The 27,670-nt window shown below is 43.4% G+C and overlaps 1 protein-coding gene across 1 annotated transcript in view; it reads right to left on the bottom strand.

Moving 5' to 3' along the window:
• The window catches only part of PDZD8 (PDZ domain containing 8), a 144,140-nt gene that overhangs the window by 68,886 nt on the left and 47,584 nt on the right, over nucleotides 1–27,670 (bottom strand). The window contains exon 3 of the mRNA XM_077823072.1: nucleotides 12,322–12,424. Within this exon, the coding sequence (XP_077679198.1) occupies nucleotides 12,322–12,424 (103 nt within the window). The remainder of the gene's footprint in view (nucleotides 1–12,321; nucleotides 12,425–27,670) is intronic.

The following is a 27,670-nucleotide window of genomic DNA, read 5'->3' as shown; positions in this document are numbered from 1 at the left end:
TTTCTAACTTCTGAGTGCTTCACTTCACAATATTAATTTTAATTCAGTTTTTGTGTGGCGTATTATTTTTCAAATCTAACAGGCTAGATTGTAACCTAAAAAACCCTTGGTTGGGGGTTGTATAGAGCTGCAGCAGGGAAAATCTTGGAAGGACTCTGCCTCAGAGATTGGGTTTCATGACACATGGGGGGGAGGGGGGGAGAGAATTACATAGGTTGCACATGATGCAGCTGTCCTGTGCTGCCAGCTAGTGTGGAAACTGAAAGACACAGCCATGGAACCTGCCTCCTCCCCTTCCCCTTTGGGCAATGTTTGTCCCCAAAACAGTGAGGAAGTATCCCCAACATGCCCAAGCACAGGGTCTGCAATTGTCCCTGATCCTGTCATAGGAGGGCAGAGAAGGCAAAGGTTTCTCCAGTCACAATATGGCCTAATGTAATCATATTAAAAACTATCCTAAAGTGCATATTCAAGAAGGTAGACATAAAAGTTTGGACATGCATGAAAAAAAAACTAGTTCCAACATTGTTACAGAAAAATATATACATACAGTAGAATTTTAGGGAAAAATCTCTGGTTAAGCAGTAGAAAAGCTATCTGAAGCCTGAAGTTAAAAATGTTTAATGCTCAAGAGTAGAGGAAAAAAAACCTGATGGCCTTCAAGTTTATTTGAAAGACAGATTACAGAATATTACGTAAAGCGCAAATCTCAGACCTATTCCCCATTGTATTTACAAATATTATCAAACTTTATAAGACCATGAATTTTCATAAAAAGTGACATTTTCAAAAACCTTTACTTGCTTTAATCCTCCTCTTTTCTTTTGATAGGATTAAACTCTCAAATGGCAGACTGTTAAATAAGCACTCCAAAATGCTAACTGTGAGGCATTTGGCTTTATATATTTATAAATTAGTGTTTCACAGCCACTTCAAATTTGACATTACAGTTCAGTATCTCCAGGCAATTCATTTCAATGGGTGTTGAATTTGATTTATATGATTTTTCTCATTTTAACATCCACATGTTCCTATGCCAGATACCTTTAAATATAATTTTTTTTTTAAAAAAATCTATAATTTATTTAAATGAAGCTCCACAAAAAGATATGGCCTGTTATTTTTAAAGCACATCAACTGTCTTGCCTAAAACAATTTTTAAAATTGCATACAGATAATTCACCGAAGGCCCTATTCAGCCATAAAATCTATCAGAAAGGCTGCAAATCTTGACAAATCCATTCAACTGAAAGATTAGCTTGCTTTGAAGCCCCTAATTGCAGAGCCTTTTCCCTGCTAGAGTAATCCTAGAAGGTATCTATTTGCCAGGTAAGAGGACAAGACCTGCACACTGAAGCAGCTAATCTTCTTCCCTACATATGTAAGTGTTCAGAGGACTGACTCCCCGAATGCTCAGTAGAGTAAGTGCTTGCTGGCGTCTCTTTGGAAGATGAGGATGCTGGAAAATTTACCCAAATAAATTTGCAGTTTTCTCCATGGCTGTCCTGTCTAAAACTCACAGAAACCTTGTGAAACCGCTGGAAAGACAAAATTCTGCTGGATGGGGTATTCTAAATGCATTTCTTTAACTGTAAGTATTTATTTAGCGAAACATAAAATAGGAACTCTGAGCTGCTTAAATTTATACATACCGTAGGGATTTGTTGTTTATATGTTTTGGGACTTGTGACAGGGTTGGGACTCATCACCGCAGCACCTCCTCCTGTTCACTCTGGGAATTAACTCAGTTCATGCTGAGTGCCCTCTGCCGGTGATGTCCCGTCTGTTTCTCACCCTAGATTGTCGTCTCGACCCGCGTTGCTCCCAGCTTGCAGCGTCCTCTTCAGGACACCGCCCTCCGGCAGTGCCCAGGCTGTTGACTCTGGGAATTAGCTCAGTCCATGTGGAGCGCCCTCCACTTGTGGTGTCCCGTCCGTCTCTTGCCCTCCATTGGGTCTGGACCCACGTTGCTCCCCGCTCAGCGGCGTCCTCTTCAGGACACTGCCCTCCGGCCGTGCCCACTGCTCCAGTCTCACCCCCTTCTGGGGGTTTGGTGTAGTCAGCAGTCCTTTTTTGCCCAACCACAATGGCCAACCACACCCCAAAGTTTAACCCCTTTTGGCAGGGGTCTGGTGCAGTCCGTGATGGCCACTCCGAATGGCCAGGTGGAAGTGCAAGGGGGGGACCCAGGCCCGCCCTCTACTCTGGGTCCCAACCCAGGGACCCTTTGACAGCTGCCTTCCTGCCTGCCCCCCTTCTCGCCCTTTGTCCATCTCTCTCCCTGAAGATTTCCCCTTCGGCCCCTTTGCATCGGGTAGGCCCTTTTTCTCAGGGCTTGCAGCTCAGCAGGTACCGGGCGGGAGTTCCCTTTTGCTCCCCAAGCCTGCCCAGGATTATGCTGTCCCTGGTGCTGGTCTCCTCATGCAGGAGACAGACCTTCACCCTCTGAAGGCCTGGGAGAGACTGCCCGCTCCCTTCCTGGGCAGCCATTATATAGGGCCTAGCCTAGCCATGATTGGCTCTCTAACAGGCCCTCCCTGATTGGCTGCCACCCTGCACAGCCGCTCTGGCCTGCTGTAGCCCAATCTGGCATGGGGGTGGGGCACCGCCCCACCACAGGACTCAATGGTCAGATGCAATTCCTCTCCTAGCCTATCAGGAGAAAAACTATTCCTTTATTAATACAAGCACACAGGCATACTAAGTATTGTCTGGACCTCACTGTTGGCTGAAAATAGAGCTTTCAAATTATCTACTTAACTATTTTCAGAACAACAACTGTCTTCTCTTTTCTGTGGTGTTTGACCTTTAAATTAGAAGTCTGCTTTTTAATCATGGAAACAGTGGATAGGCCGAGATGAATTTCTTTCTACAAGTCTTTAAAACAGCGTATATACCCCAGTAATAATACTTTTATACAATTCACAATGCCAGTAACAGCTGAGTATTTGGTGACATGCAGATTATGAAATACAATCAAAACAGGAGGAGACAGGCACAAGCTAGTCTCTAGACTCCAGAGGCACTGAATCCAATTTGTAAAAGTCCCAAGAAAAATGGAGGAGGTATTAGTCTATCTACGTTTCCCCCACATTTGGCATTATTTAATAAGTTAATAAAATTGGCAGTCTCACTCAAAAGGTCCAGTACTACAACAACAGCAGAAAAATATGTAGATAGTAACTGAACTAATAATGCACACTACTATTTCTATTATTTTACTTTCAAACAAACAGCAAATGCAAAAGTTATCCAGTTTAAAGTTTCCATGCTCATATTGGGCATGAGACACCTAGAAGACAACGATCTATAGTGGTTATACATAGGCTGAACTATTCAGCATAAAGACTGTGCAAAGAAAGAGAAAACACTATTTCCCTCCCTCCCCTCCCCCCCCCCAAGTGTTGCAGAATTACTTATATTAACAAATCCTAACATCCTAGGAACTTCAAAGCTCAGTTCTAGGTTTGTCCTGCTCTACTCTGCTGGGAGCAGGCACAGAAATGCTGCTATTCTTAGAAAGGTGTGGTACTACTATATGGCCATTTCTGGGGGTTTGGAAGGATACCCACTCAGAAAAGGCATTCATCTCCACAGCTGATTTTGAACTAACAAAACTCTATGGAATAAAAACCTAACACTTTAGGGTCCATTTCTGTAACTCATACACTTGTTATCTGGAGTTATTTTCATTTTATTTCATAAGATAATTAAAAGTCTGGATAGAAAAAAACCTTTGCTAATCTTACACATTACGGTGGGTGAAATCCTGGCACTAATGAAGTCAGGGGCAAAATTCCCATTGATTTCAATGAGGCCAGGATTTCACACTACGTGAACAAGATCAAATGTAGCATAGGACGAATTTTTCTTTTAGTATGTACCCACCTAATTGAAAAAGCTAATTTCCATTTTAGTGGACAACTTTCAAAACATCTATATAAAAAGCTATGACCCTTACACCCCATACAAGGTACAGCTTCTAGTTAATATCTGTATACTAAAAATAAAATAAATAAATAAATGTGTGAAGTGTCGCAAGACACCCATCTTTAATGATCTTCCCTTCTAAGGTACGGAATACTATTTATGTATAATTATGATGCTACAATACTATTTATCCATAATTATGACATTCAGAAATTAACATTAATTCCACCAGTCTGCACTATTCATGTTTTTAGTAGTGTGTGGATTTTGTATGGGAATGTGCCAAATCATCTCTCAAATTATTAATTTGAGCTATGAACATGATCTGATAAATACCTTGGAGGCATCAGACCCCTTTCTATTATAACAGACATTTCAGTAACACACTGGATATGTTTAATAACAGCATCATTTTTCAAAACTAATTGTGACACCTACTAATATTCCATAAATAAAGGGATCAGATTAGAGTCTCACCACCATTCATTATGAAGTATTAAAGCTGTCTAATCTCTTATCACTGCTAACATAAAGAATGAAAATGCCAATAACTACAGAATATGAGTATTTTTCTTATGAAAACAGTAGAACATAATTCACAGTCCAAATCAGATGCTGTGCCTTCATGTGGTTATAAAGCTCTTCTGAATTATACAATTCTAAAATTGAACATATGTAATTTTTTCATTTGCCCTAAGTTGTCTATTTTCATTTTTTAAGATTTCTGGACTCTTTGATATACATTCTAACAATTTTATCTCAGTTGCTACTGGATTGACTGGAATTAAGAGGAGGCTTAAACGTTAAAGAGAACCTAGAAGTAATACAAAATCCTCAACTTACCAATGAATAAAGAAAAGGAGGACTTGTGGCACCTTAGAGACTAACCAATTTATTTGAGCATGAGCTTTCGTGAGCTACAGCTCACTTCATCAGATGCATACCGTGGAAACTGCAGCAGACTTTATATATACACAGAGAATATGAAACAATACAGACTAACACGGCTGTTACTCTGTTACCAATGAATAATATCTCCCCAATACAGTCAAAAGTCAACTGCATAGACTAATGTTGGAGCTCAGGAAGCTTCTCTTGTTCGGAGGAGCAAGTAATTCTGAGTTACAACTTCCCATCCAAATATTCAATCAATTATTCCTATTGAGTGACTTGTCATTACTATGTGTTAAGAGATTCAAGTATACTGAATAAATTCATGTTATTTGTTTTATTGTGTTGTCAACTCTTACGATTTTATCATTATTCTTGCAATAATCTGGTGTTTTTCTTAAGGCGACAACTCCTAAAGGCATTTGATTAGGCAAGAATTTTTTTTTTTTTAAAGTAGTATCTAGCCCTCAAGGTTGTGGAGAAAATTCTGACCTGAGCAAACCCTAAAGACTCTACCAAAAAAACCCAACCCCCCCCCCAAAAAAAAAACCCAACACCACACAGCAAATCAATAAAGAGCCAAATTTTTTATATTAAAATAAATCTCATGATGTTTTGTTGTGTGATTCATGATTTTTGCATGCTTGGGGTTGGCAATACTGGCTTTCATAGTGCCAAATTCTAGCCAAGTCTCAGGAGTACACAATTGAAGGAAGGGTGCAACAAGCCTTTCCTTGACTCTTGCATTTCTGAACAGGGGTTGGCCAGAATTTGACTGAGCATTACAGTTCCTCCTTGTGTTCTCTTTAGGCCAGCCTTGACGAACCCCACCACCTTCACAAATGATCTGCAAATCTGGCTGAGTGAAAAGCATGCTACACTCTTCAAGGGTACTGGAGCAACTGTTCCTGGGAGTACACATCAGAATCCTCAATTGGCATTCTGACTGATTCACCCAGAATTTTTACTGTGGGCTCGAGCCACACCACAGAGCCTCAGGGCATGTCTACCCTACAATAAAAAACTCACAGGTCCAAGTCTCAGAGCACTGGTCACCTGACTTGGGCCACGGGGCTATAAAACTTGAGTGCTGACACTGGGGCCAGAGCCTTAGCTCTGAGATTCTCTCCACTTGTGGGGTCTCAGAGCCTGGGCTCCAGCCTAAGGGTTTACACTGCAATTTACTAGATTCACAGCCTGAGCCCCGTGAGCCCAAGTCAGCTAACCTGTGTCAGCTGTGTTGCAGATCTTTTATTTCAGTGTACACATACCCTCAGTCCCTCCTCTGGCATGCACAGTAGAAACTGGTACTTCACATCTAGTCTTTTCTTAATCTGTCTTGTCTACACTACAAATCCATTACTAGGTTAGCTATACTGGCAGAGCCCCAGTGTTGATGCAGCATATGCCAACAGGAGTTTCACTGTCAGCATAGTAACACCACCTTCCCAAACACCAGATATGCTAACAAAGGAGCATTCTTCTTAGAGTGTGTGCCATATTTGTCCACGCCTTATATTAGTATACAGCTATAAAACTCATTTACTGTATGTGTCCAAGATCCAAGTCTCACGAAGTCACTGAATTTTATTCCTCTTCCCATGTATCCTTTGGAATTTTGATGATCAGATAAATTCACCCCACAACAGTATCTCCCAACTGAATTAAGAAGCAAGTTTTATTAGAAATATTTTCTTTCCAAGCTATTACTTTGTCAATTAAAATAGCTTACTTTAAAACAAGCAACAACAGGTTACTAACTGTTCTGTAACTGATGTTCTTTGAGATGTGTTGCGTATGTCCATTCCACGTTAGTTGTGTTTATGCCCAGTGCACTAGAATTGGAGATTCCTTTTAGCAGTACCACTCAGGACAGCGCACACACCCTCTGTTGCCTCCTGCTGCTGAGTGATGGTATAAAGTGTGGAGCCAGCCCCAACTGCTGCCCCCGCCCCCCCAGTCCTTTTTATGGGACAGACTCTGATATAGAGGGGTAGGAGGGTGGGTTGTGAAATAGACAGGTGTAACATTGCAAAGAACAACAATTACAGAACAGGTCAGTAACTGTTTTTCTTCTTCAGGCGATTACATCCACTTCAGGTGACTCACAAGCAGTTCAAACCGGAGATGTGTTTCGGATTCCAGTCATTGTTCAGGTAAAGGACTACTTGTCCAAACTTGGCAACAGTCTCTTCTGGAATGTTGATATGGCATAAGGAGTTATAAGGGTACATATTGATGACCAAGCTACAGTCCTACAAGTTTCTGACATAGATAATTGAGCTAAAAATGCTGCAGAAGCTGCATGAGATCTTGCTGAGCGTGCTACCACCCTGCTTGGCAGGGCTATGATGGCAATTTCATAGCACAGGTATATACAGGAGGAAATCCAGGACAAGATCTTCTGCGCTGAGGTAGAAAGGCCCTTCATCCTGTCTGCAACTACCACAAGAAGTTGAAAGAAGAACAGGAGTACTTGTGGCACCTTAGAGACTAACGAATTTATTTGAGCATAAGCTTTCGCGGGCTACAGCCCACTTCATCGGATGCATAGGAGGGAACATATAGTAAGAAGATGTATATATACACACATACAGAGAACATGAAAAGGTGGAGTAAGAGGCTAATTAATTGAGATGAGCTATTATCAGCAGGAGAAAAAAAACTTTTGTAGTGATAATCAAGATGGCCCATGTAGACAGTTGACAAGAAGGTGTGCGGATACTTAACATTGGGAAATAGATTCATGACCTGGATCAGGATAGCCAACACCCTTCTAACATCCAACATATGGAGCCTCTCCACATTCTTATGAGAACGGGGCTTAGGAAGAGAGTCAATTAGTATACTGTTTGATTGTAGTGGAAGTCCAACACTAAACCAAAAATCTTGGATGTGGACTTAAGTATACTTTGTCCCTATAAAAGACTGTAAGGAGGTTCAGCTACCACTGGCCTTAATTCCCCCACTCTTCTCGCAGAGGTAATGAATACCAAAAATTGATAGATGAAGAGGGAAGAAATAGCATCTGCCATCTGAGGATATAAAATGACCAAATGGTTTAAGAACCTAATTGACACTGACCAACAACTAGAGGGTGGAAAGCAGAGATAGGACTTGTTATTTCAGGTAGAACAAAAACAGTCCAGAATATGTTGTATACAGGACCAGACTGGCAAAATACTCCTTTGCTGTGACCATATGGAAAATAGTCTTACCTGTTGAAGTAGAAATTATCTAATTAAAAGGCTGTCTATTCCCAGAATAATCTACCTTCTGAGGCATTAACCCTGGAGCATCCAGGCTGTACGACGAAGAGCATCTGGACTACGATTTAACAAGTGACCATGGTCCAGGAGATCAGGTCTGGCTCTGGAGATAGTGTCAAAGGAGCCTTGGCTGAGAGAATCAGCAGACTGGAAAAACAATACTGTCAAGGCCACACTGGTACTATGAGGATCATGTGAGCATGATCCTCAGCAACACTCTGAAAAGGAGTGGAACAGGAGGGTAAACATAATTCAGATTGTCTTTCTGGGATAACATGAAAGCATCCGTCAGAGATCCCTGACTGTGACCTGCCCTTTAACAAAAGGGTTAGAATTTCTTGTTGTGGCAAGTAGCAACCAGGTCTATTTGAGAGACCCTCAACACCAGGTTTGAAAAATAAGCCTTAACTGTATGTGCCCTGAGAGACTACTTGCAATCTTTGTTGAAAAATCTGCCAAAAATTGTTCTGAATCCCCAGGATGCTTTGAAATGAATTGCACTGGTGACACAAAATACCGAAAGCTGTATTGCACCTTGACAGAGACTGTCCTACCTGGCCCCTCCCTATCTCTATCCTCCATCTTGTTTCCCTGAGGACTGTTCCAAGGACATTGATTTCTTGAAGGAGGTTGGCTCCTTGGAAGCATGCTACCTATGCTTTTTCCTTGGCACTGAAGAAGGGCACAGAGTCCCTGCAATGTTTAAATGGGCACTTCTGACAGGGGCAGATGTGCTCAGTACCCATCCTAAGTGGGAAGGCTTTGACAGTGGACACCAGGCTGCCTTCATGAGGAGATGATGCAGTCTTACCTCTCTATCTTTCTTAATCGGGGCTTGAAGTCTTTACATATTTGACACCTGTCCTGGATGTAACCCTCACCTAAGCACTTCAGATACTGAAAAGAAGGTCACTTAATGGCACAGACTTCTCAAAGCCAGTGCAAGGCTTAAAAGTCTGGAGACAGAGGATTTCTCGATACCAAGAGTTGGTAACCAGAACAAACAACAGCTCTCTAAGTAAAACCAATTAAATTAAAAAAGTAACTTATTCTAAAGCTCTAACCAACTATTGATGAGTACACTAACTATAATAAAAATAAACTAACACCCCAACTACCAATCAAAGACAGTAAGAAGAATCGGAGGGAGATTGGTGGCAACTGAACGCTTTATACCATTTAGCAGCAACACAAGGCAGCGCATATGCTATCCCAATGAGTACCTGTGACAATTTTCATGGTACACAGGACTGTCACCTTGTTACCCACTGCCTCTAGCAAGGAGTAGACCTGCCTGTGGTAACTGGGTGTTAGGGAGCTAACACCACCAGCCTAAGCTACCTGTTAGCCACTCAAACACTCTCCTCTGGGCTACATGGGCCCTGTCTGTGTCTTTCAGGTTAACAATAAATGCACTCAAGTCCCTTTGAATCATTCCCACGTAATATCCAACCCCTGACATTGGCTACTCACAGAAATCCCAGACCCTCTGTCCCCAAAGGAGCAGTGTGCCCCAGTTTACTAGCTTTACCTTAAATCACCACTCTTGTAAAAAATCATACAGCACTTGTGAGCAGTTAAAACAAAAACAGGTTTAAGAAAGAATGGAGTTTAGATTCAAGAAAGTGGTGAAAACAAACGGCTATGATACAACACAAAATCATAACACACAAACCTGGATCTACAGTTATTACTCGTTATCTTTCCTATCTAATAAAGTGGGTTTCCCTGCCCAAAGTTCAGTCTCTGCTGTAGAGCTGGCTGGCTTCACAGGAACCAAGATCCAATTTTTTCATTTGAACATCCCTGTTCACCAAGATGTCTCCTCAGTGAAAGGATTCAGAGTGCTTTTCCCCACCCTGTGTTACAATGAAACAGTCTTTTGTCACTATTCATAGACAGGGCAAACCTGTCTTGTTGCAGTGTTCCTTTACCACCTCCCAGTGGTTTTGATGGTTTGCAGTGGTCTCTGATAATTTTGGAGTGGAGCAAGGCTAGACCACTAAGGGGTAACAACCCTCTCATACTTGAATGGGCCCATAATGAGACATTTTATCCCCTGGTGACTAACTTTTACTCCAATATCATAAAATGTACTTTCAATAAATTTGATATTTCTGAAAATATAACCCGTACATACTTCTTGCAATGATTCTGAGTCTTGCTAAGTTACAAGCTTTCTGTAGGAACCTTACAACACAATATCCATTATGGATAGTCTGTAAGACATGTGTTTGATGTAGTGATTTTGTCACGTCTGAGACATGAGTTATTTGCAAAGAACAGGGACCCTTTGCCAAAGGGTCTCCATGTGACAATACTGCAAAGGGAAAAATCTGACTGGCGCACTAGACGTGCACATACCTGAAGTGGAATAGATGTTCTACCACCTAAAGAACATGTGGTTCTTACCTTACAGACTTGTAATATACACACACCGAGAACATACTTCAGTTAAATTAATAGATTTCATAAACTAGCTAAGTTGTGTGAAATTTCTCAAAGTTAAATTGCTGTGTGCAGTATTTTATGTTGAAAGCCATACAATACTGCACACAGCAGTTTAACTTTGAGAAACTCCACACACAAAAACGTTTAAAGAGCTTCCAGTGCTACAATATGTGCTCTCTAACATACATCACCTCCACCTTATGTGACAAAAAATGTTCCTAGTTTATGCCAACAACACTAGTGTTGTTCCAATAGAGTTCTTGTCATATTTATCTTGTTTAACACTCAAAGGATTGCTATCAATGTACCAGAAACATTTTAACAACTCAGCTGTAGGTAATTCACAGTTTGCACTGTGCTTTCTATGGCACTGAAAGTTATCTACATAAATTTTTTTTTAAACACATTATGGGACAAAATTTCCAAAAGTGTTCAGGTGCTTAATTAGGAACAGAGCTCTTTTGAAAATCTGGAGGTCCGAAACTATTTTTCTCTCTCAAACTGGCCATCAGTTTCATTATACTGCCACCTGCTTTCAAAAATGTACTACTGCAATGAGAATTAGTCATTTTCAACTTCTACAGCTAATGAAGAAGCACGAGAAAGGCAGGCATAACAATATTCCTGCCCATACCGATTTTAAAGAAAATATTTATTCTTTGAAAAGGGCATGAATTTGAATGTCCTTATTACCACATGCTGTCAGCATAATTTTGTGTAAAATCAATGTAGACAATTGCTAAGGCACAGATCAGGCAAATGTCATGCAACTTTATACATATCAACAAGACCACGCAGATAAGGACCTGCTGGCAATATTGGGTCCAATCCCACAATCTCCTCACACAAATATGGTACAATTCACTTCACAAGGAATTCTGCCCGCAGAACTTCTAAGGAAGTATATTAGCAGTTATGAAGAGATGCAAGGTGGGTTTATTGCTTGCTCATATTGGAAAAAATATTGATAAGCAAAGATCAGTAGTACTGAAGAAGCAGAATGTACTATTCTTGTTGAGCAGAAAGGAGAGGGGAGAGGATTGGAGCACCTTAACCTTCTTCTCCCCCCTGCCGCCCCGAACAAGTACCACTGGGCTCTAAACATAACAGAGAAAGATATTTAAACAACTTTTACAAATATTTATTAAAATGAAGGTTTTTTAAAAATTCACTTTTTCAGCAGAATCCCAACACAGTTTGATTACTACTACCATCATAGGATCTGAAATTACAACTGTTTCCATTTTTTGAAGGCAATATAGGTTTCAAAGACACTATATGTTTGAGAAACTCTTCCTGACAAGAAGAAAAAGTAGTTTGTGGATTGTGTACTGCTAAACTAACAGGAGAGCTCAAATAGGATACATGATTCTACACTACCTTAAAAGTCAGGAGTACTTCTGTTACCCAAACTCTTATTATTTTGCAGACTCTTATTAATTAGTTCTTTAGACATGTAATGTCTTCATCATTTTTCCTGTACATTTGGACTGTTAAGCATTTCAACGGTCCAATTTTTAATGAATGCATATGCGCAGTTGTGCACTTCATTTGTGTGTTAAAATTGGGTATTATATGAGCAAGCAGCACTGTGGTGGTAATTGCTCATGGAAGTCATTTACGTGCGTCTTTTTTGATAAGCAGGCCTTTAGCGACAAAAGTTGGTATCTAGCAGTCCCTGACTGCACTTGATGTACCAGTTATGAATAATGAACATATATAGTCTAGAAAGAGTATATGAGAGTTTGTCATATAGTAATACAATATGTATGCATTTTACCGTTTTAATGGAACTCCGAGATTTTTCTTCCCAGACATTACTGCTCAGCTCAAACGTGCAATGAACATTTGTTTCTCTTTCATAGGATCCAAAAATCAGTAATCTGAAATACAGAAGTAGTAATTATTTTTAATAATAATCTGGGTTGTGTAATCTGTAGGGTACATATTTATTACAGAATCACATCTTTTCTTTTTAAACTCATTCATCCTTTTTATATACACTGCAATACGAAACCAGGAGTTCTCCCGTATTAAAATTCTCTCTCTCTCTCTCTCACACACACACACTCTTCTTCTACAACTCAAGCAAAGCTCTCACTCAAAAGGGAGGTTTATAGAACACTTGCACCCTCTAGTGGAAGAATTAAGTAAATAAAATTGGCCAGAATTCTTATTGCCGTCTATAAATAAATATTTTTTCCTGTAAAATGAATAGAAAAACAATCTGTATTTACAGACAAATGTTTTGAGTCTCCTGACTTCATTTCTCTCCCCTGGCCCCGCCCCAGCCCACTCTCGACTTGCTTGATTCAAATAACAGACCATTATTACAACATCTAGGATAAGATTTTGTTTTGTAGCAATTTGTTTCATTACACAGAAGTTCTATCACCCTTGTGACTTTTCTTTACAATAGTACTAACACACACCTATTTCATGTATCACATCTTAAAGCAAAAGATGATGAAGAGCTTCTCAAACTTGATAACATGCACAATAAATGAAATTCAGTGACCTCTGGGGTGGAGTGCAGCACTCAAGCCTGCTACACGAGAGCATACAGATGGGACACTTTGGGATGGAAATTGGAGCTGCCTTCTGAAGAGAATGATGGATCTTTACGGTTTGTGCAGAGCTGACAAGAACACTGTCTCCAAGGTCTCATCCAACAGATCTTACTTATAGTAAGCTTCATAACCCTCAATATATACATATCTAAAGGATGGACAGCTCAGACAATCCTGGGATGCCAGCCTGTTCTAGGAAGTTTAGGTACTTCTGATCTAGGGTTGCCAGGTGTCCGGTTTTCGACAGGAACGCACAGCTGACTGGACCATTAAAAGTCTGGTTGGCAGGGCTGGCAGGCTCCCTACCTGGCTCCACGGAAGCTGCGACAAGTCACTCAGCTCCTACTGGTAGATGCAGCCAGGGGGTCTCCACATGCTGCCCTCACCCCAAGCGCCAGCTCCACAGCTCTCACTGGCCAGGAATCACAGCCAATGGGAGTTGTAGGGGAGGTGCCTGTGGACAGAGGCAGCATGCAGAGCCTCATGGCCGCCCCTCCGCCTAGGGACTTGTTGCCACTTCCAGGGAGCAGTCAGAGGTAAGTGCTGCCCGGAGCCTGCACCACTCACGTGCCCCAAACCCCTGAGCCCCCTCCCACACCCAAACTCTCTCCCAGAGCTCACACCCCACACCCCCTTCCATACCCCAACACCCTGCCCCTAGCCCCCTCCTGCATCCCAAACCTGTCATCCCCAGTCCTACCCCAGAGCCCGCACCCTGAACCCCTCATTTCTGGTCCCACCCCAGAGTCTGCACCTAGAGCCTGTACCCCAACCCCTGCCCAAGCTCTGAGCCCTCTCCCAGAACCCAACCCCCGCCTCAGCCCAGAGCTCCTTCCTATACTCTGTATTCCTCAGACCCACCCCCCAGACCAGAGCCCCCTCCTGCACCCCAAACATCTCATCCTCAGCTCCATCTCAGAGCCTGCGCCTCCAGCTGGACCCCTCACCCCCTCCCGTGCCCCAACCCCCTGACCCAGATCAGTAAAAATGAGCGAGTGAGGGTGGGGGAGAGCGAGTGACAGAGGGAGGGTGGATGGAGCGAGCGGGCTGTGGCCTCGGAGCAGCGTGCCCCTGAATGTACCTGCATCTCAAAGAAGGTACCTGCATTTTAAATTAGTGAACTGTGTAATACACACACATCTTGGATTTTGATCAATGCAATCTTGAAGTTGGTGAAAGATACACAAACATAACGTTTTAAGTGCAAGTGGGGAGGAAGGGGAACAAGAATGAAGACAAAGGAAGTTAGAAACCCACAGCGGAAGTTATTTCATAGCTAAAATTAATATTTTACCACATTCACATATCTCCACTCATCCTGAACAACCAACACTTCTGAACCATGGTTATCGGTTAAACAGTCATGTTCAAGAAAGTGTCTAAAAAGCACTTCTCTGTCTGAAAGCTAAACTACATTCTCCTAAAGCCAAAATCCTGTTAGAAAGGGTTTCACTAATAACTATTCGTATCTGAGTGGCCCTTGTGCACCAATCCCAGAAAAACCCTCTCTAGCTAACCTCTGAGCCATAACTTTTAAATTGGCACTCATTTTCCAATACCTTTAATAGTAATAACTTTATTACAGCTTCTTCATATGAAGAATAAGCTTACGAATCTTATCAGGATCTGGGGAGGGGTGAAGGGGGGTAGGGAAGATGTGAGTAGCACTACATAGGATAATAATATTTCACCTTTTTACCCCGTAATAGTGATATCTGGCAATGTATAGCACTTCTTGCAGTTAGTCTGTAACAGTCTCTCACATGTTAAGTTTGCTTCATACTTCTCTCTCTTCTGGGCAAGAATTCTAATCTTTATTTCAGGGACAAGAGGATGACATCAGGACACTGGTTTACTTGCTGACATTGCTCTTCTAGCTCCTTATTCTTAACTAATGTATGTATACATGTCAGCATTGACACTTTCACACAAACTTTTATCAACCAAAAATACCCTCAAAATGAAAGCACAAAGAGAAATGTAACATTGAGCAATGCCAACTTTTTAATGAGGAATGCCAGTTATTAAAACTACAACACATTTAGCTTATAAAATTGCAAATATAGAAATAAAAGAGTTGAATATGGCTCTAATTTACCACCGGAATAGATCTAGAGTAATGCCATTAAAGCCAGTATTACCCTATTGCAATAGAGCACAATGCCGTCACAAAATGACAATTTCTTAAGTAACAGATGCTGAATTACTTCAGTAACCAGGCTATCGGAACATAGCCCAACACTGCATATGATACATTTGTTAATAGGTTCTAATAATTTAGATGTGGAAGGAAAGTTAAGATCTGGGCCAAAGTCAGCCCTGGTGTAACCAGTCATAATTCCCATTTGCTTCAATGGGAGGTTCACTTGCATACATCCAAGCTCATTTTGGTCTGTAATCTTGTTTCTGTAAACAGTGAGGCAAAGAAAATTTAAAAAAAGATAATTCTGCTAGAGATTTAGCAAAAGCAAAGAAATTTTCAGCTAACAAAATAATGTTTCGGTAACTAGCCAATACCTTCAATATAATAATCACATAGAGCATATTATTTATTGGATACCAACACCTCCTCCACTTTAACAAACATTTACTTAATTCACGAACTTCTCCCTTTCACAAAAGAAAGTCAGTTTACCAAGTCCAGATTTCTGTTTGAGTGAACAGGTATGCCATTATTTCAAAGATATATAAATACCAATCATTACAGCTATCCTTGAAGCCTCCGGTATCAAAACAGATTTGATTGTTTCCTTTAAGTTACAGATTTATTAGATGGCTTAAAATAAGTGATGAATGAAAAAAACATTTTAACCCTTTATAGATCACTTTTATTTGGTATTATTTATAAGCAAAGGAGTTCAAACGTGTTTATGCTGTGTTCATCCACCTCAATTTTCCCCCAACTCCTGTTTATGTCTAGCAACTCACTTGGACTTTAACTTTAACACTCATTTGTCTAGACACCACTGATTTGATTACCTCCCCTGCTCCCACGCCCAAAGTTCAGTTGATTAGTCCTCCTTTGATTACACAATACCCAGTTTATATCTGGGCAAAGGATTACCTAGACCCATGAAGTCATGCCTTGTTTGCCCCCCCCCCCCTTTTTTTGTTCCTTAAAGCCAAAGTAAATCATTATGTTTGTCTTCTGTTCCTGTTTCTAACTTCAGACGTTAGTGGATATTATAGGATCTTTGTCCTTTTTTGCTACTTGTTAACTGTTAAAAGCTGAAGATATATTTTGATACTAAAGCTTTTTTTTTTAAAAAAAAAAATCAGACTTAAAAATCTGAACCACTGTCAACAACTGAAAAGTATTAGGAACTTACAGAGAAGTCAACTGTGAGTTTGAGTAGAGAGTCAGAGTCATACAACAGGAGCCAGGCCCATTCCTACTGTCTTTGGAGTGCTTCGTTATTTGTACAGGCCAATATTTTTTTAATATGAATGCCTAAATTCAGCATTTGAATATATAAATCTTATTTTTCAGAGGAAACGAGCACTACAACTTCCGTCACAGGGTGGCTGGGTGTTTAAGAGCAATCCATGCCCAACTCTTGCCTACATATTTCCTCCCAAATTATACACTTGTAAGCTACAAAGATTGATGGGAAGAGGAAAACAAGATATAAAGGGCAGGTCCAGTTCCCTCACTATGGGGAGTGATTGGCTCTTCACTTGAGGTTTGTCTACACTTCAATAAAAAACCTGTAGCAACGAGTCTCAGAGTCTTTGTCAGCTCACTCATTCTCACAGGGCTCAGACTCTGGGACTAAAAATAGTGCAGACATTCGAGCTCAGGCTGCAACCTAGGCTTTGAGACTCTCCCCCCATCACACAGGGTCTCAGAGCCCAGGCTCCAGCCTAAACATCTACACTGCACTTTTAAAAAACCACAGCCCGAGTTAACTGATGTGGGCCAGCTGCGGGTCTTTTATTGCAGTGAAGACATACCCTAAGGTATGCTTTTAAACACCTGCGTTTGGCCCAGGTCAGTTGACTTGGGCAGCTGGGCTGTAAAACTGCAGCGTAGGCATTCAGGCTCAGGCTAGAGCCTGGGCTCTGGGATCCTCCCTCCTCACGGGGTCCCAGAGCTTGGGCTCCAGCCCAAGCATCTACACCTCTACTTTACAGCCCCACAGCCTGAGCCCACGTCAGCTGACAAGGGCCAGCTGGGGTGTTTAACTGCAGTGTAGACATACCCTTAGAAGCCTGAAGGAGAACAGCAGTGGCTAAGGTTTCTCTAGAGAAAAGCTTAGGGTTAGGTTTACGATTAGGGACAGTGACTGCCTGGAACCTCTGTGCCAAGAAGTGGATTTCTAAAACATAGGAAAAGGTATTGGGGAAACCATAATAACAAAGTGAAAATTAGTAAATACTTGTATAAGTTTTGTTTAGAAGAAATTTTTGTAGTCCCTAACGAGGGTCAAATGGGACAGTTATCCTGCAAAGATGTTGGGATATATTTTGTACATTAGGCATTAAACCAGACCTTAGGAAGGAAGACTGGTTTGGAACTTCAGTCTGTGTCTGTGACTGATTACAAATGCAGGAGGTAAAGGCACAGCCACATCCAAATGTCAGAGAGAGGAGTAGCCCCCTCACTCCTGCTGACTTTGAAAATTTTGACCATGGTGTCTAACATGTCATAGGTGCTTTGCAGCAGGGAGAGAGGGAAAAAAAAGTTATGTCCCTTCCCCAAATATCTCACAATTGCAGTTCAATACAGCACAGCAAGGGAAAGTGGGAGACAGGGATGGAGCTAGGGAGAATGAAGTTGCAAACTTTTTCTTAAAAATAGGAAGGTTAGGTTTTGTTTTATTTTCATAGGCAAGGCTGGTAGCACTGCCTATTTTTAAAGTTACCCAACATTTCCCAATTTAAGACCCTGTTACCAGTTGCTCATAACTTTGCCACACTAGCCATTTGGGCTGAAGTTTTCCATACCTGGTGTCTTCTTCAGTAGAATTTTTTTGGAAAATTTCAGCCAAAACAATTCAGCATTTCAAAGAATGAGGACAGAGAAATGTAAGTTTTGCCCATGTTAAGTTCTAGCAACTTCTTTACTGAAAAGCTCCCACCCACGACCACGCCATGCTTTGAAGAAGGGATTTGAAATTTGGCAGGAGGTGCCATGTGTGAGAGGTTGAGCGCTTTGCTGTCCCTGTGAAATCCACCCAGATTTGGCCAAGTTATAGGCCTCTGAAAAACTGCAGTTTCAGTAGAGACATCAGATTTTTAGCAGCTAAAATCTCCAAAGATTCCATCCTCACTAAGCATTCTACATCCCCTCACAGCTCCTACACAGTTAACCAGTTTGTACATGTGCCACCTCAACAGAGTAATTGAGAATGTTCCCTCCAGCCCAGGCCTAAAGGGGTGAGGCTTGACCTTCCCTGTAATGGCTGCTCTGGGCTAGGGTGGAGCCTGGCATTGAAACTGAGAGCAGTCTGTCTGTCCTATGGTACCAATGACCTCTTCCTAGCAGCCTGGCAAGGTGGAGGAGAAAACGTATAATCAGTATAGGTTTACTGGTTGTTGACTGAACATGTGGAACATATAAAAGTTTGTAGATATTTCTTTTTTATTTTCCGAATTTTCAGCTACAGTAACTTTTAAACCCATAATATTTTAGAAATAGTAGAATATTCCTTGGATTATAATAGTTTAAAAGTAGATTCAATTTTTGTTCTAAATTCTTTAAAAAGAAGAACTAACATGTACTTTGTATTGATGCCACATATTACTGTGTTTTTCCATTGTGGGGCTGTTTTGTCAAATAGGCCCATCCAAGGGTCATATACTTTAAACAACTATTTTACATAGCATTATATATATTCCAAGATAATGAAAGGTAATCATTTAATCCTGTTTGCTATACAAAGGAGAACCTATGTAGATAAATGTTATGTTTAGCAGATAAGTCTAAAAAGATTATTTTCCTTATAATAAAATCAAGTTAATATGTCTTACTCGTAAAATAGTCTCTACAGTTTAACATGAAAATATTCACAGTTGGAGAATTAGAGTTGCTTTTCACCCTCCAAAGAAAATATAAAAATGATTATGAAGTAGTCAGTGACTTATTTGCTCTTCCAATTCTTTGAGACCATACTCAAACATAGGTAACACACTGTAGGTAATCTTGCTTTAGTCTTAAAACATTAACTAGAATGTTTATCAAAAATATATTATTTTTGCAGTAGTAAAAGATTGTATTGCCCTGTAAACATTAATTTACAACTTTTATTATCTATTACCTAGCACCTAGGAGTCCCATTTATTGAAGTATTTTTATAAGCGATGCTTAAATTGGGGAAAAATAATCTTGCATATTACTACTACAACTTTGGCCCCTCCTCTCTTCTTTGGCCTCTCTCCTTTTTTAAAAAAAAATGCAACATTTAAAAAATGCAACTTTTTTATGCGCCTTTCAAGTGTTTCAGGGGGGGTGAATACTAAGCTCAGCTCTAAATGGAGTGCATAAGTGTGCGCACACACATAAAAAACTAATTTGGATGAAACCAGTGTTAATTACTAATCTGCAGTAGAGAACAAAAATCCTTTGATCTGCAAAATGTCATCCCAAAATTTTATTAATGTAGTTTAAAGATCCAATTCTTACTAATACGTAAAGGAAACTAAACATTACTGATCTGTCACTAGTAATAAGAGGGTTCTTTTAAAATTTTATGGAACTGCATCTCTCAGAGAATTGGTAATGAGGACAACAGCATTCTGTGTTTGAATGTGATCAAGATTGGTAAAGACCTGTATCACAGATGCCAGGCAGCGTTCAGCACTGAAGACAAGCGACTGTTAATAAGGCTCGGGGTCACAGCCAAAATAACAGAGAGGGAAGGTGAGGAGAGCAATGGTTCAAGCAGGCAGGTTTTAGCTAATGAAACAACCTAGGATGGGATACTTAACACATGTCTTCTCCACATGACAAGCTGAACAATTTTGGAAAAAGCTAAAAATAAAAAAAAATTAAAAAAGCGTTCTGAGCATTCCATACAAACAGACTGAATTTGGAGCCTTCCTGACCCCACTACAGTGTTAAATAAAATTCAAAAGGGTGGCTCTAAACAGAGACCTGCCGCAGAAAAGAATCGTTATTCATCTTGCAGTAAATGTTATTCTTTGAGACACTCTGTCCTTGTGGATCCCACTACTGGTGTGCTTGTGACCTTTGCACAGGAGTTTGGAAGTTGTGTCCCATGAAAGTTGTGCATATGCCCTTCATGTCCTCTCTCTCCCCTGAAGGGAATAAAAGGCAGAGCGACCCTGTCCATTCAAATTTCCTTTGTCATCCAAAGATCCCAAGAGAAGTCTCTGAGCTGTGGGGACTGAGAGTAGGCTGTGGGATCCGTATGCACAGAACATCTCAAAGAACAACAATTACTGCAAACCGAGTAACTGATTTCTCTCCTTTAAATTCCTGTGCATCTGTTTCCCACTTATGGTGATTAGCCAGTAGTTCGACATTCCAGGCAGTGGGGACTGGGAGCCTCATCTTAAATTACTGCAGGACTGTTCAGCCAACTGGTGCGTTAATTCTAGAAGTTGATATTAGCAAAAAATGGTTGGTGAACAAGTGCACTGAGGACCATGTTGCCTCTCTACAATCTCTGTGATCAGAACTCTAGTGAAGCATGCCACCGACGAGGCCTGCATTCTGGTGGAATGGGCAGTAACCTGATCAGGGAGTTGCAGTTTGTTAATAATCTGAAGTTACCCTGACAGTCTACAGTGCATTTCAAAATTCCTGAAGCAGAAAGAGGTCTACCTGTAGATGAACTGCCATATGCAATAAAAAGTCTAGGAGATCTTTAGCCAGTCTTTGTCTATTAAGGCAGTACAAAAAAGTGTCCTTTTCACATCTAGGATATGCAATTTTGTTTCATCAGGAGAAAAGCGATGTCTTGGAAAAAATACAGGTAACTGGATATGAAAGTCCAAAAATACTTTCAGAATAAATTTTGGGTGAAGTCTCAGTTCCCCTTACACAATTTTTCATATAGACAGTGTGGTTTGTCATGACAGCCTGGATTTTGATTACTCCGCATGCAGAGGTAATAGTCACCAAAATTAAATCTCAATTGAAAGTGGTCGAGGGAGCAGGATGATAGGAGTTTGAAGGAAGGTACCATTAGAGGTAAGGACTAGGTTCATGTTTCAAGAAGGTGGTATTTTCCTTACCAGTGGAAACACTCAATAGGACTCAAACATTTTGAGCACTGGGTGAGAAAAACTGAAGAACCATGAATATGAGAATGAGAGGCTGAAATTCCTGTCAAACGAATCTTAATGGAGCTGTGAGAAAGGCCAGATTGTTTAAGAGATAATGGGTAGTCCAAAATTACCGAAACAGATGCCTGAAAAGGGTCATAACGTCATCATCTTCTGCCATAATGAGAAGCACTTCCACTGAGCAATATACGTCGTCTTAGTGGAATGCTTCTTGCTTTCCATAAAGATTCTCTATACATCACTTGAGCATCCCTGAGCTGCTGGCATCAGCCAGAGTGTCTCCATGATATCAGAGGAAAGGATGCGGGATCTGGATGAAGTATATGACTGGCATGCTAGGATATTATGTCCACCTGAGGTGGTAGGGTTATGCGTTGTTGACTGGAGAAAGGTAACAGGTCTGAAAACCAAAACTGATGTGATGGAGCCACTAGGATCATCTGTGCCTTGTCTTGCTTTACCTTCTCCAATACTGTGGGGATCAATGAAACTGAGGGAATGCATAAACTAGATGGCCTGACAATGGAATCAGAAAGACGTTTGCCACTGAACCTTGTCCCAGCCAAAAAGAACAAAAACAGGGTGTGCACATCCTGGTCACAAAAAGGTCTATCCATGGAAATCTCCACATCTGAAAAATCTGCATTAGACTGACATCCTTCAGAGATCATTCAGGACAGTATGAAATTTTCATGTTTAGTTGATCTGCTAAGACACTTGTCTCTCATGGGAGATGTAAAGCTACAAGATCTGTGTGATGTAGAATGCACCACCTCCCATAGTGAAATGGCCTCTTGGAAAGGGGAGCCAATCTTGCCTCCCTTGGCCTATAAATTCATGGCTGTAGAACTGTTCATTTAAATTGGTACTGTTCAACCCTCTAGAAGAGGAAGAAAGAACTTAAGAGCCAGACCATTGCCTTCAGTTCCAGAACATTTATGTGAGCCAACAAGTCTGCTCTTGACCAAAGGCCATGGAGTTCAGAATTGGTCCAAGTGAGGCTCCCCAGTCTCTCCTGGATGTATTGGTAACTAAATGTCCTGGTGGGAGCTGGTGGAGTGAAGAATATCCCCCGATGAATATTGTCTGGGCCTAACCACCACTGGACGGAAAACAGGACTGTCTGGGGAACAGCAACTCGCTGATTTATCCACTGAGTGTTTGGGTGATATTCTGATTTGATCCAGGATTGAAGAAGTCGTAGTCTGAGTCTGGTGAAGGGAATAACTCGAATACATGAACCCATGTGACCCAGTAATTTTAGGCAGATCCTTATTGATGTATGTAGGTGCAACTGGAGCTCTGATATTAGGTAGCATTCTGGAACCACTCTTCTGGAAAATAGACTTTTGCAGTTCTGGAGTTCAGTCACACCCTTATGAATTTGACAGACTAAATCAGAATCAAATGCGATTTCTTTTGGTTGATTCTGAGGCCTAATTTCAAAAACAGACAGAACCAGCACTCTCGAACCTGAAACCTGCTGTGCTGATTTGCTTGGATCGTTCCCATACCTCAACAATTATATACCCTGATACCCTAAATAAACTGTTACCACAGACATATATAGTTTGTGAATACATGAGGTACAGCTGAAAGGCTGAATGGGAGGACTCTGAATTAAAGGTGGTTGCTCAGAAGCTTCCCTTGTGACGGATGTATCAATACATGGAAGTATGAATCCTTTAGGTAGAGGGTATTGAACCCAGTGAGGGGATTATAGAGGCAAGAGTCACCATGAGAAGCTGGCATTGGAAGCATACACACTGACAAGTTAGATCTACTGTAGGCGTCAATCCTCCTTTTTTGGTATGAAGTAGTAAAGGGAGTAAAATCCTTTCCCGCTGAAAGTTGGTGGACCTACTTCTATTGCTCCCAGCTCCAGTAGAGAATTTCTTTCTTGTTGCATGCGACTCGTGTGAGATTGGTCCCTAAAAAGGGACAGGGAGGGTATGGTATATAATTGAAGGGCATACCCCTCTTGGAAATCCAGCAAAAATCACCATCAGTTGGATGAAATTACAGTGCAAGCTTTTCTGAAGAAGAGAGGTGGGTACCAAACAAGGGAAGAAAGGTATAAATGCACATACAATCTCTCAAAATTGCTGCTTCTGTGACTGAGATAGACAATGAGGATGGCTCTAACCAGTCATTTTATGGAACCTCAATCTCTTAACTTATCTAAATGCTTGCAATGTAAGGAACATGAGGAAAATTCCAGTTGAGATCTTTGTCTGGAACTAAACAAGTCTATAATGCTTCCTCTAACAAAAAATGGTTACTTACTTTCTCATAACTGTTGTTCTTCGAGATGTGTTGTTCACCTCCATTCCACATTAGGTGTGCGCATGCCGCATGCACGAGCATCGGAAACTTTTTCCCTTAGCGGCTCCCGGCGGGCCGGCGGGCCCCCTGAATGGCGCCACTGCACCATGCATATATACCCCTACCAGCCCGACCCCCTCCAGTTCCTTCTGGCCAGCGACTCCGACAGAGGGGTAGGAGGGTGGGTGGTGGAATGGACGTGAACACCACATCTACGAGTAACCGTTTTTTCTTCTTCAAGCACTTGTTCACGTCCATTCCACGTTAGGTGAATTACAAGCTTACCTCTGGAGGAGGGTAGGAGTCACGGAACAACTGCTCGGAGGACCGCTCTGCCAACTGCCACGTCCTCTCTGGCCTGCTGGTTGACCACCTAGTGGGTCGTGAAGGTGTGCACCGAGGACCAGGTGGCTGCTCTGCAGATCTCCTGGATTGGGACCTGTGACAAGAACGCTGCGGAAGTTACCTGCGCCCTGGCTGAGTTGGCCGTGACCAGAACACCTGCAAGTTCATAGCACGCCTGGATGCAGCTTGTAATCCAAGACAAAATCCGCTGCACCGACACTGGGAGGCCTTTTATCCTCTGGGCTACAGCCACAAAAAGCTGTGTGGATTTGCGAAAGGGCTTGGTGTGCTTCAAATAGAACGCCAGCACTCAACACACATCCAGGGTGTGCAAGCTGTGGTGACTAGGGTCCGTACAGGATTTCGGGAAGAACACCGGTAGACAAATGTCCTGGCCCAGATGGAATTGGGAGATCACCTTAGGGAGGAACTTGGGGTGCAGCCAGAGCTGCACCTTGTCCTTGTGAAATACTGTGTACAGTGGCTCAGAGGTGAGGGTCCTCAGCTCAGACACCCTTCTGGCCAAGGTAACAGCAACCAGAAATGCCACCTTCCAGGAAAGGTGGAGGAGAGAACAGGTAGCGAGGGCCTCCACGCCGTCAGGTGCAGCGACTGCAGGTCGGGGTGGAGAAGCCGCCCACCATCTTATGTAATGAGGTCCCAATGTAGGGGCAGGACTACCAGGGCCTCCACCGACAGCTCTAGGAGGGATGTGTACCAGTGTTGGCGGGCCCAGGCTAGGGCGATGAGGATCATCGTCACCCTGTCCCTGCGCACCTTGAGCGCCAAGGGGAGCGGGGGAGAAGGCATACATCAAGCCCTCTCTCCACGGGATCACAAATGCATCCGTGAGTGAGCCCAGGCTGCGGCCCTGGAACGAGCAGAACTGCAGGCACTGGGCGTTGGCCCTGGTGGCAAACAGATCTACCTGGTGAAACCCCCTCCTGCAGAAGAGCAAACGCACGACGTCTGCCCTGAGAATCCACTTGTGCCTGCAGTACGACCTGCTGAGGGAGTCCGCCAGCTCGTTCCGCACCCCTGGGAGATACGACGCCTTGAGGTGAATTGCACGGGATATGCAAAGGTCCCAGAGAAGGAGAGCCTTGCAACAGACGAGAAACGAGCCCCGCCCTGCTTATTTATATAAACATGGCAGTAGTGTTGTCCATCAGAACTGTCATGCTGTGACCACTCAGAGTGGTGTGAAAGGTCTGGCAGGCGAGACGAACCACCCGGAGCTCCTTCACATTGATATGGAGCGACCGCTCTACCTCAGACCACAACCCCTGCGTCATGAGGTCCCCCAGGTGAGCCCCACATCCGTGGTCTGACGCATCCGCTACCAGCATCAGGTCCGGAAGTGGGACAGCAAAGGGGATGCCTTCACAAACCACAGGCTGGGACTGCCACCACAGCAGGGAGTCCAGCACATCCCTTGGGGCTGTCACTACCAAGTCCAGGGGATCCCTGCCTGGGCAGTACACCCGAGCGAGCCTTGCCTGCAGAGTCCTGAGTCTCAGTCTGGCATGCCTGACCATGTGCGTGCATGCTGCCATGTGGCCCAGGAGCTGCAGGCAGCACCTGGCTGTTGTCATTGGAAACTAGCGCAGGGAGGCCACCGCTTGCTGGACAGCCCGGAATTGGGATACTGGAAGGCTTGCACCGCGTCCAGGACCGCCCCCATGAATTCCACTCTCTGCATGGGTACAAGCGTGGACTTGGGGATGTTGACCAGGAGCCTCAGCTCGGGGAACTATCTCAGGGCCACCTCCACGTAGCCCCACACCTCCGCCTCAGATTGGCCCGCCAGGAGCCAGTCATCGAGGTACGGGTACACCCGGATTCTCTGCCTCTGTAAGAAGGCCGCCACCACCACCATGCACTTAGTGAACACCCTTGGGGCTGCGGCTAGACCGAATGGGAGAACTGCAAACTGGTAATGTTCTCAGCCCATGATGAAGCGTAGGAACAGTCTGTGTGCTGGGAAGATGGCGATATGAAAGTATGCGTGCTTCATGTTGAGGGCAGCGTACCAGTCCCCTGGATTTAGGGAAGGGATGATGATGCCCAGAGAGACCATATAGAACTGGGCCTTGACCAGGAACTTGTTGAGCCCGCGCAGGTCTAAAATGGGACAAAGGCCCCCTTTGGCCTTGGGAATGAGGAAGTACTGGGAGTAGAACCCCTTTCCCCTTAGACCGTAAGGCACCGCCTCTACCGCCCCCGCCTCTCGCAGTGAGCGAACCTCCTTCTCCAGCAGATGCTCATGAGAGGGGTCCCTGAAGAGGGATGGGGGAGAGGGATGGGAGGGAGGGAAGAGAATTGCAGTGAGTACCCGTTCTGTACCGTGCGTAAGACCCAACGGTCCGACGTTAATGCTGGACCATGCACAGGAGAAATGGGCCAGGCGGTTCAGAAAAACAGGGGACGGATCCAGTGACTGGTCTGGTACGCTGTCCTCGAGTGCACCTTCAAAAGCCTGGCTTAGTGCCCAGCTGGGATTTGTGCTGACCTTGGTTCTGACCCGGCGCATTATTGTTATTATTGCACTGTCACCTGTTATCCCTGCCTCGCCTACAGTAAGGCTCATGCCTATGACGAGGCTGGTACTGGCTCTGAGGGGGAGGCTGCAGCTTAAAGGGCCTCCTCTGCGTCACCGGGGCGTGCATACCCAGCGACTTAAGTGCAGCCCTCGAGTCCTGGAAGCTATGCAGCCTCGCGTCTGTCTGGTCCAAAAAGAGCCCGAACCCTTCAAAAGGGAAGTCCTAAAGCGTACTCTGGACCTCAGGCGGCAGGCTTGACTCCTGCAGCCATGCCGAGCGCCTCATGACCACCCCCGATGCGACTGTTCTGGCCGCCGCATCTGCTGAACCCAGGGAGGCCTGGAGAGAGGTCTTAGCTACTGCCTTGCCCTCGTCCACCAGGGCCGTAAACTCCTGTTGAGAACCTTGCGGGAGATTGTCCTTAAACTTCCCCACCGCTGCCCAGGAGTTAAAACTATGCCTGTTGAGGATGGCCTGCTGGTTAGCAATCCTCAACCGAAGGCTCCCTAACGAGTACACCTTTCTGGCAAAAAGGTCCAGGCGTTTTGCCTCCTTGGCCTTAGGTGCCGGGGCCTGTTGTCCATGGCACTCCTTTTTGTTCACCACCGAGACCACCAGGGAGCACGGACTTGGGTGGCAGAACAAGAATTCTTAGCCCTTTGATGGGGCAAAGAACTTGCGCTCCACACCTTTGGCTGTTGGAGTGCTGGAGGCCGGGGCCTGCCATACAGTCTTATAATTCGATTGGATGGTCTTAATGAGCGGGAGCACTATTCTAGATAGACCTTCAGGGCTCAAAATGTCCACCATGGGGTCCTCCTGCTCAACCGTCTCCTCGACCTACAACCCCAAGTTCTGGGCGACCCTACGCAGTAGCTCCTGGTGGGCTCTGTGGTCTATGGGTGGAGGGCCAGAGACCACTGTTCCCGCCACAGCCTCATCCAGGGATGACGAGGAGTTTAGTAGCTGCTCAACCCCCTCTGGCTGATCCTCCTGCTCCCCTTCTCCCATGGGAGCGGCCTCCAGCTCGGGCCAGGGTGGGAGACCTCGGGGCGGCACCAGACTCGGGGGTGGTCTCTCTGGTTTATCCTGG

Source organism: Eretmochelys imbricata, chromosome 7 (assembly GCF_965152235.1).
Source record: "Eretmochelys imbricata isolate rEreImb1 chromosome 7, rEreImb1.hap1, whole genome shotgun sequence".
Lineage (NCBI taxonomy): Eukaryota > Metazoa > Chordata > Testudines > Cheloniidae > Eretmochelys > Eretmochelys imbricata.
The sequence above is the reverse complement of the archived record's forward strand: the minus strand, read 5'-3'. Positions and strand labels throughout refer to the sequence as shown.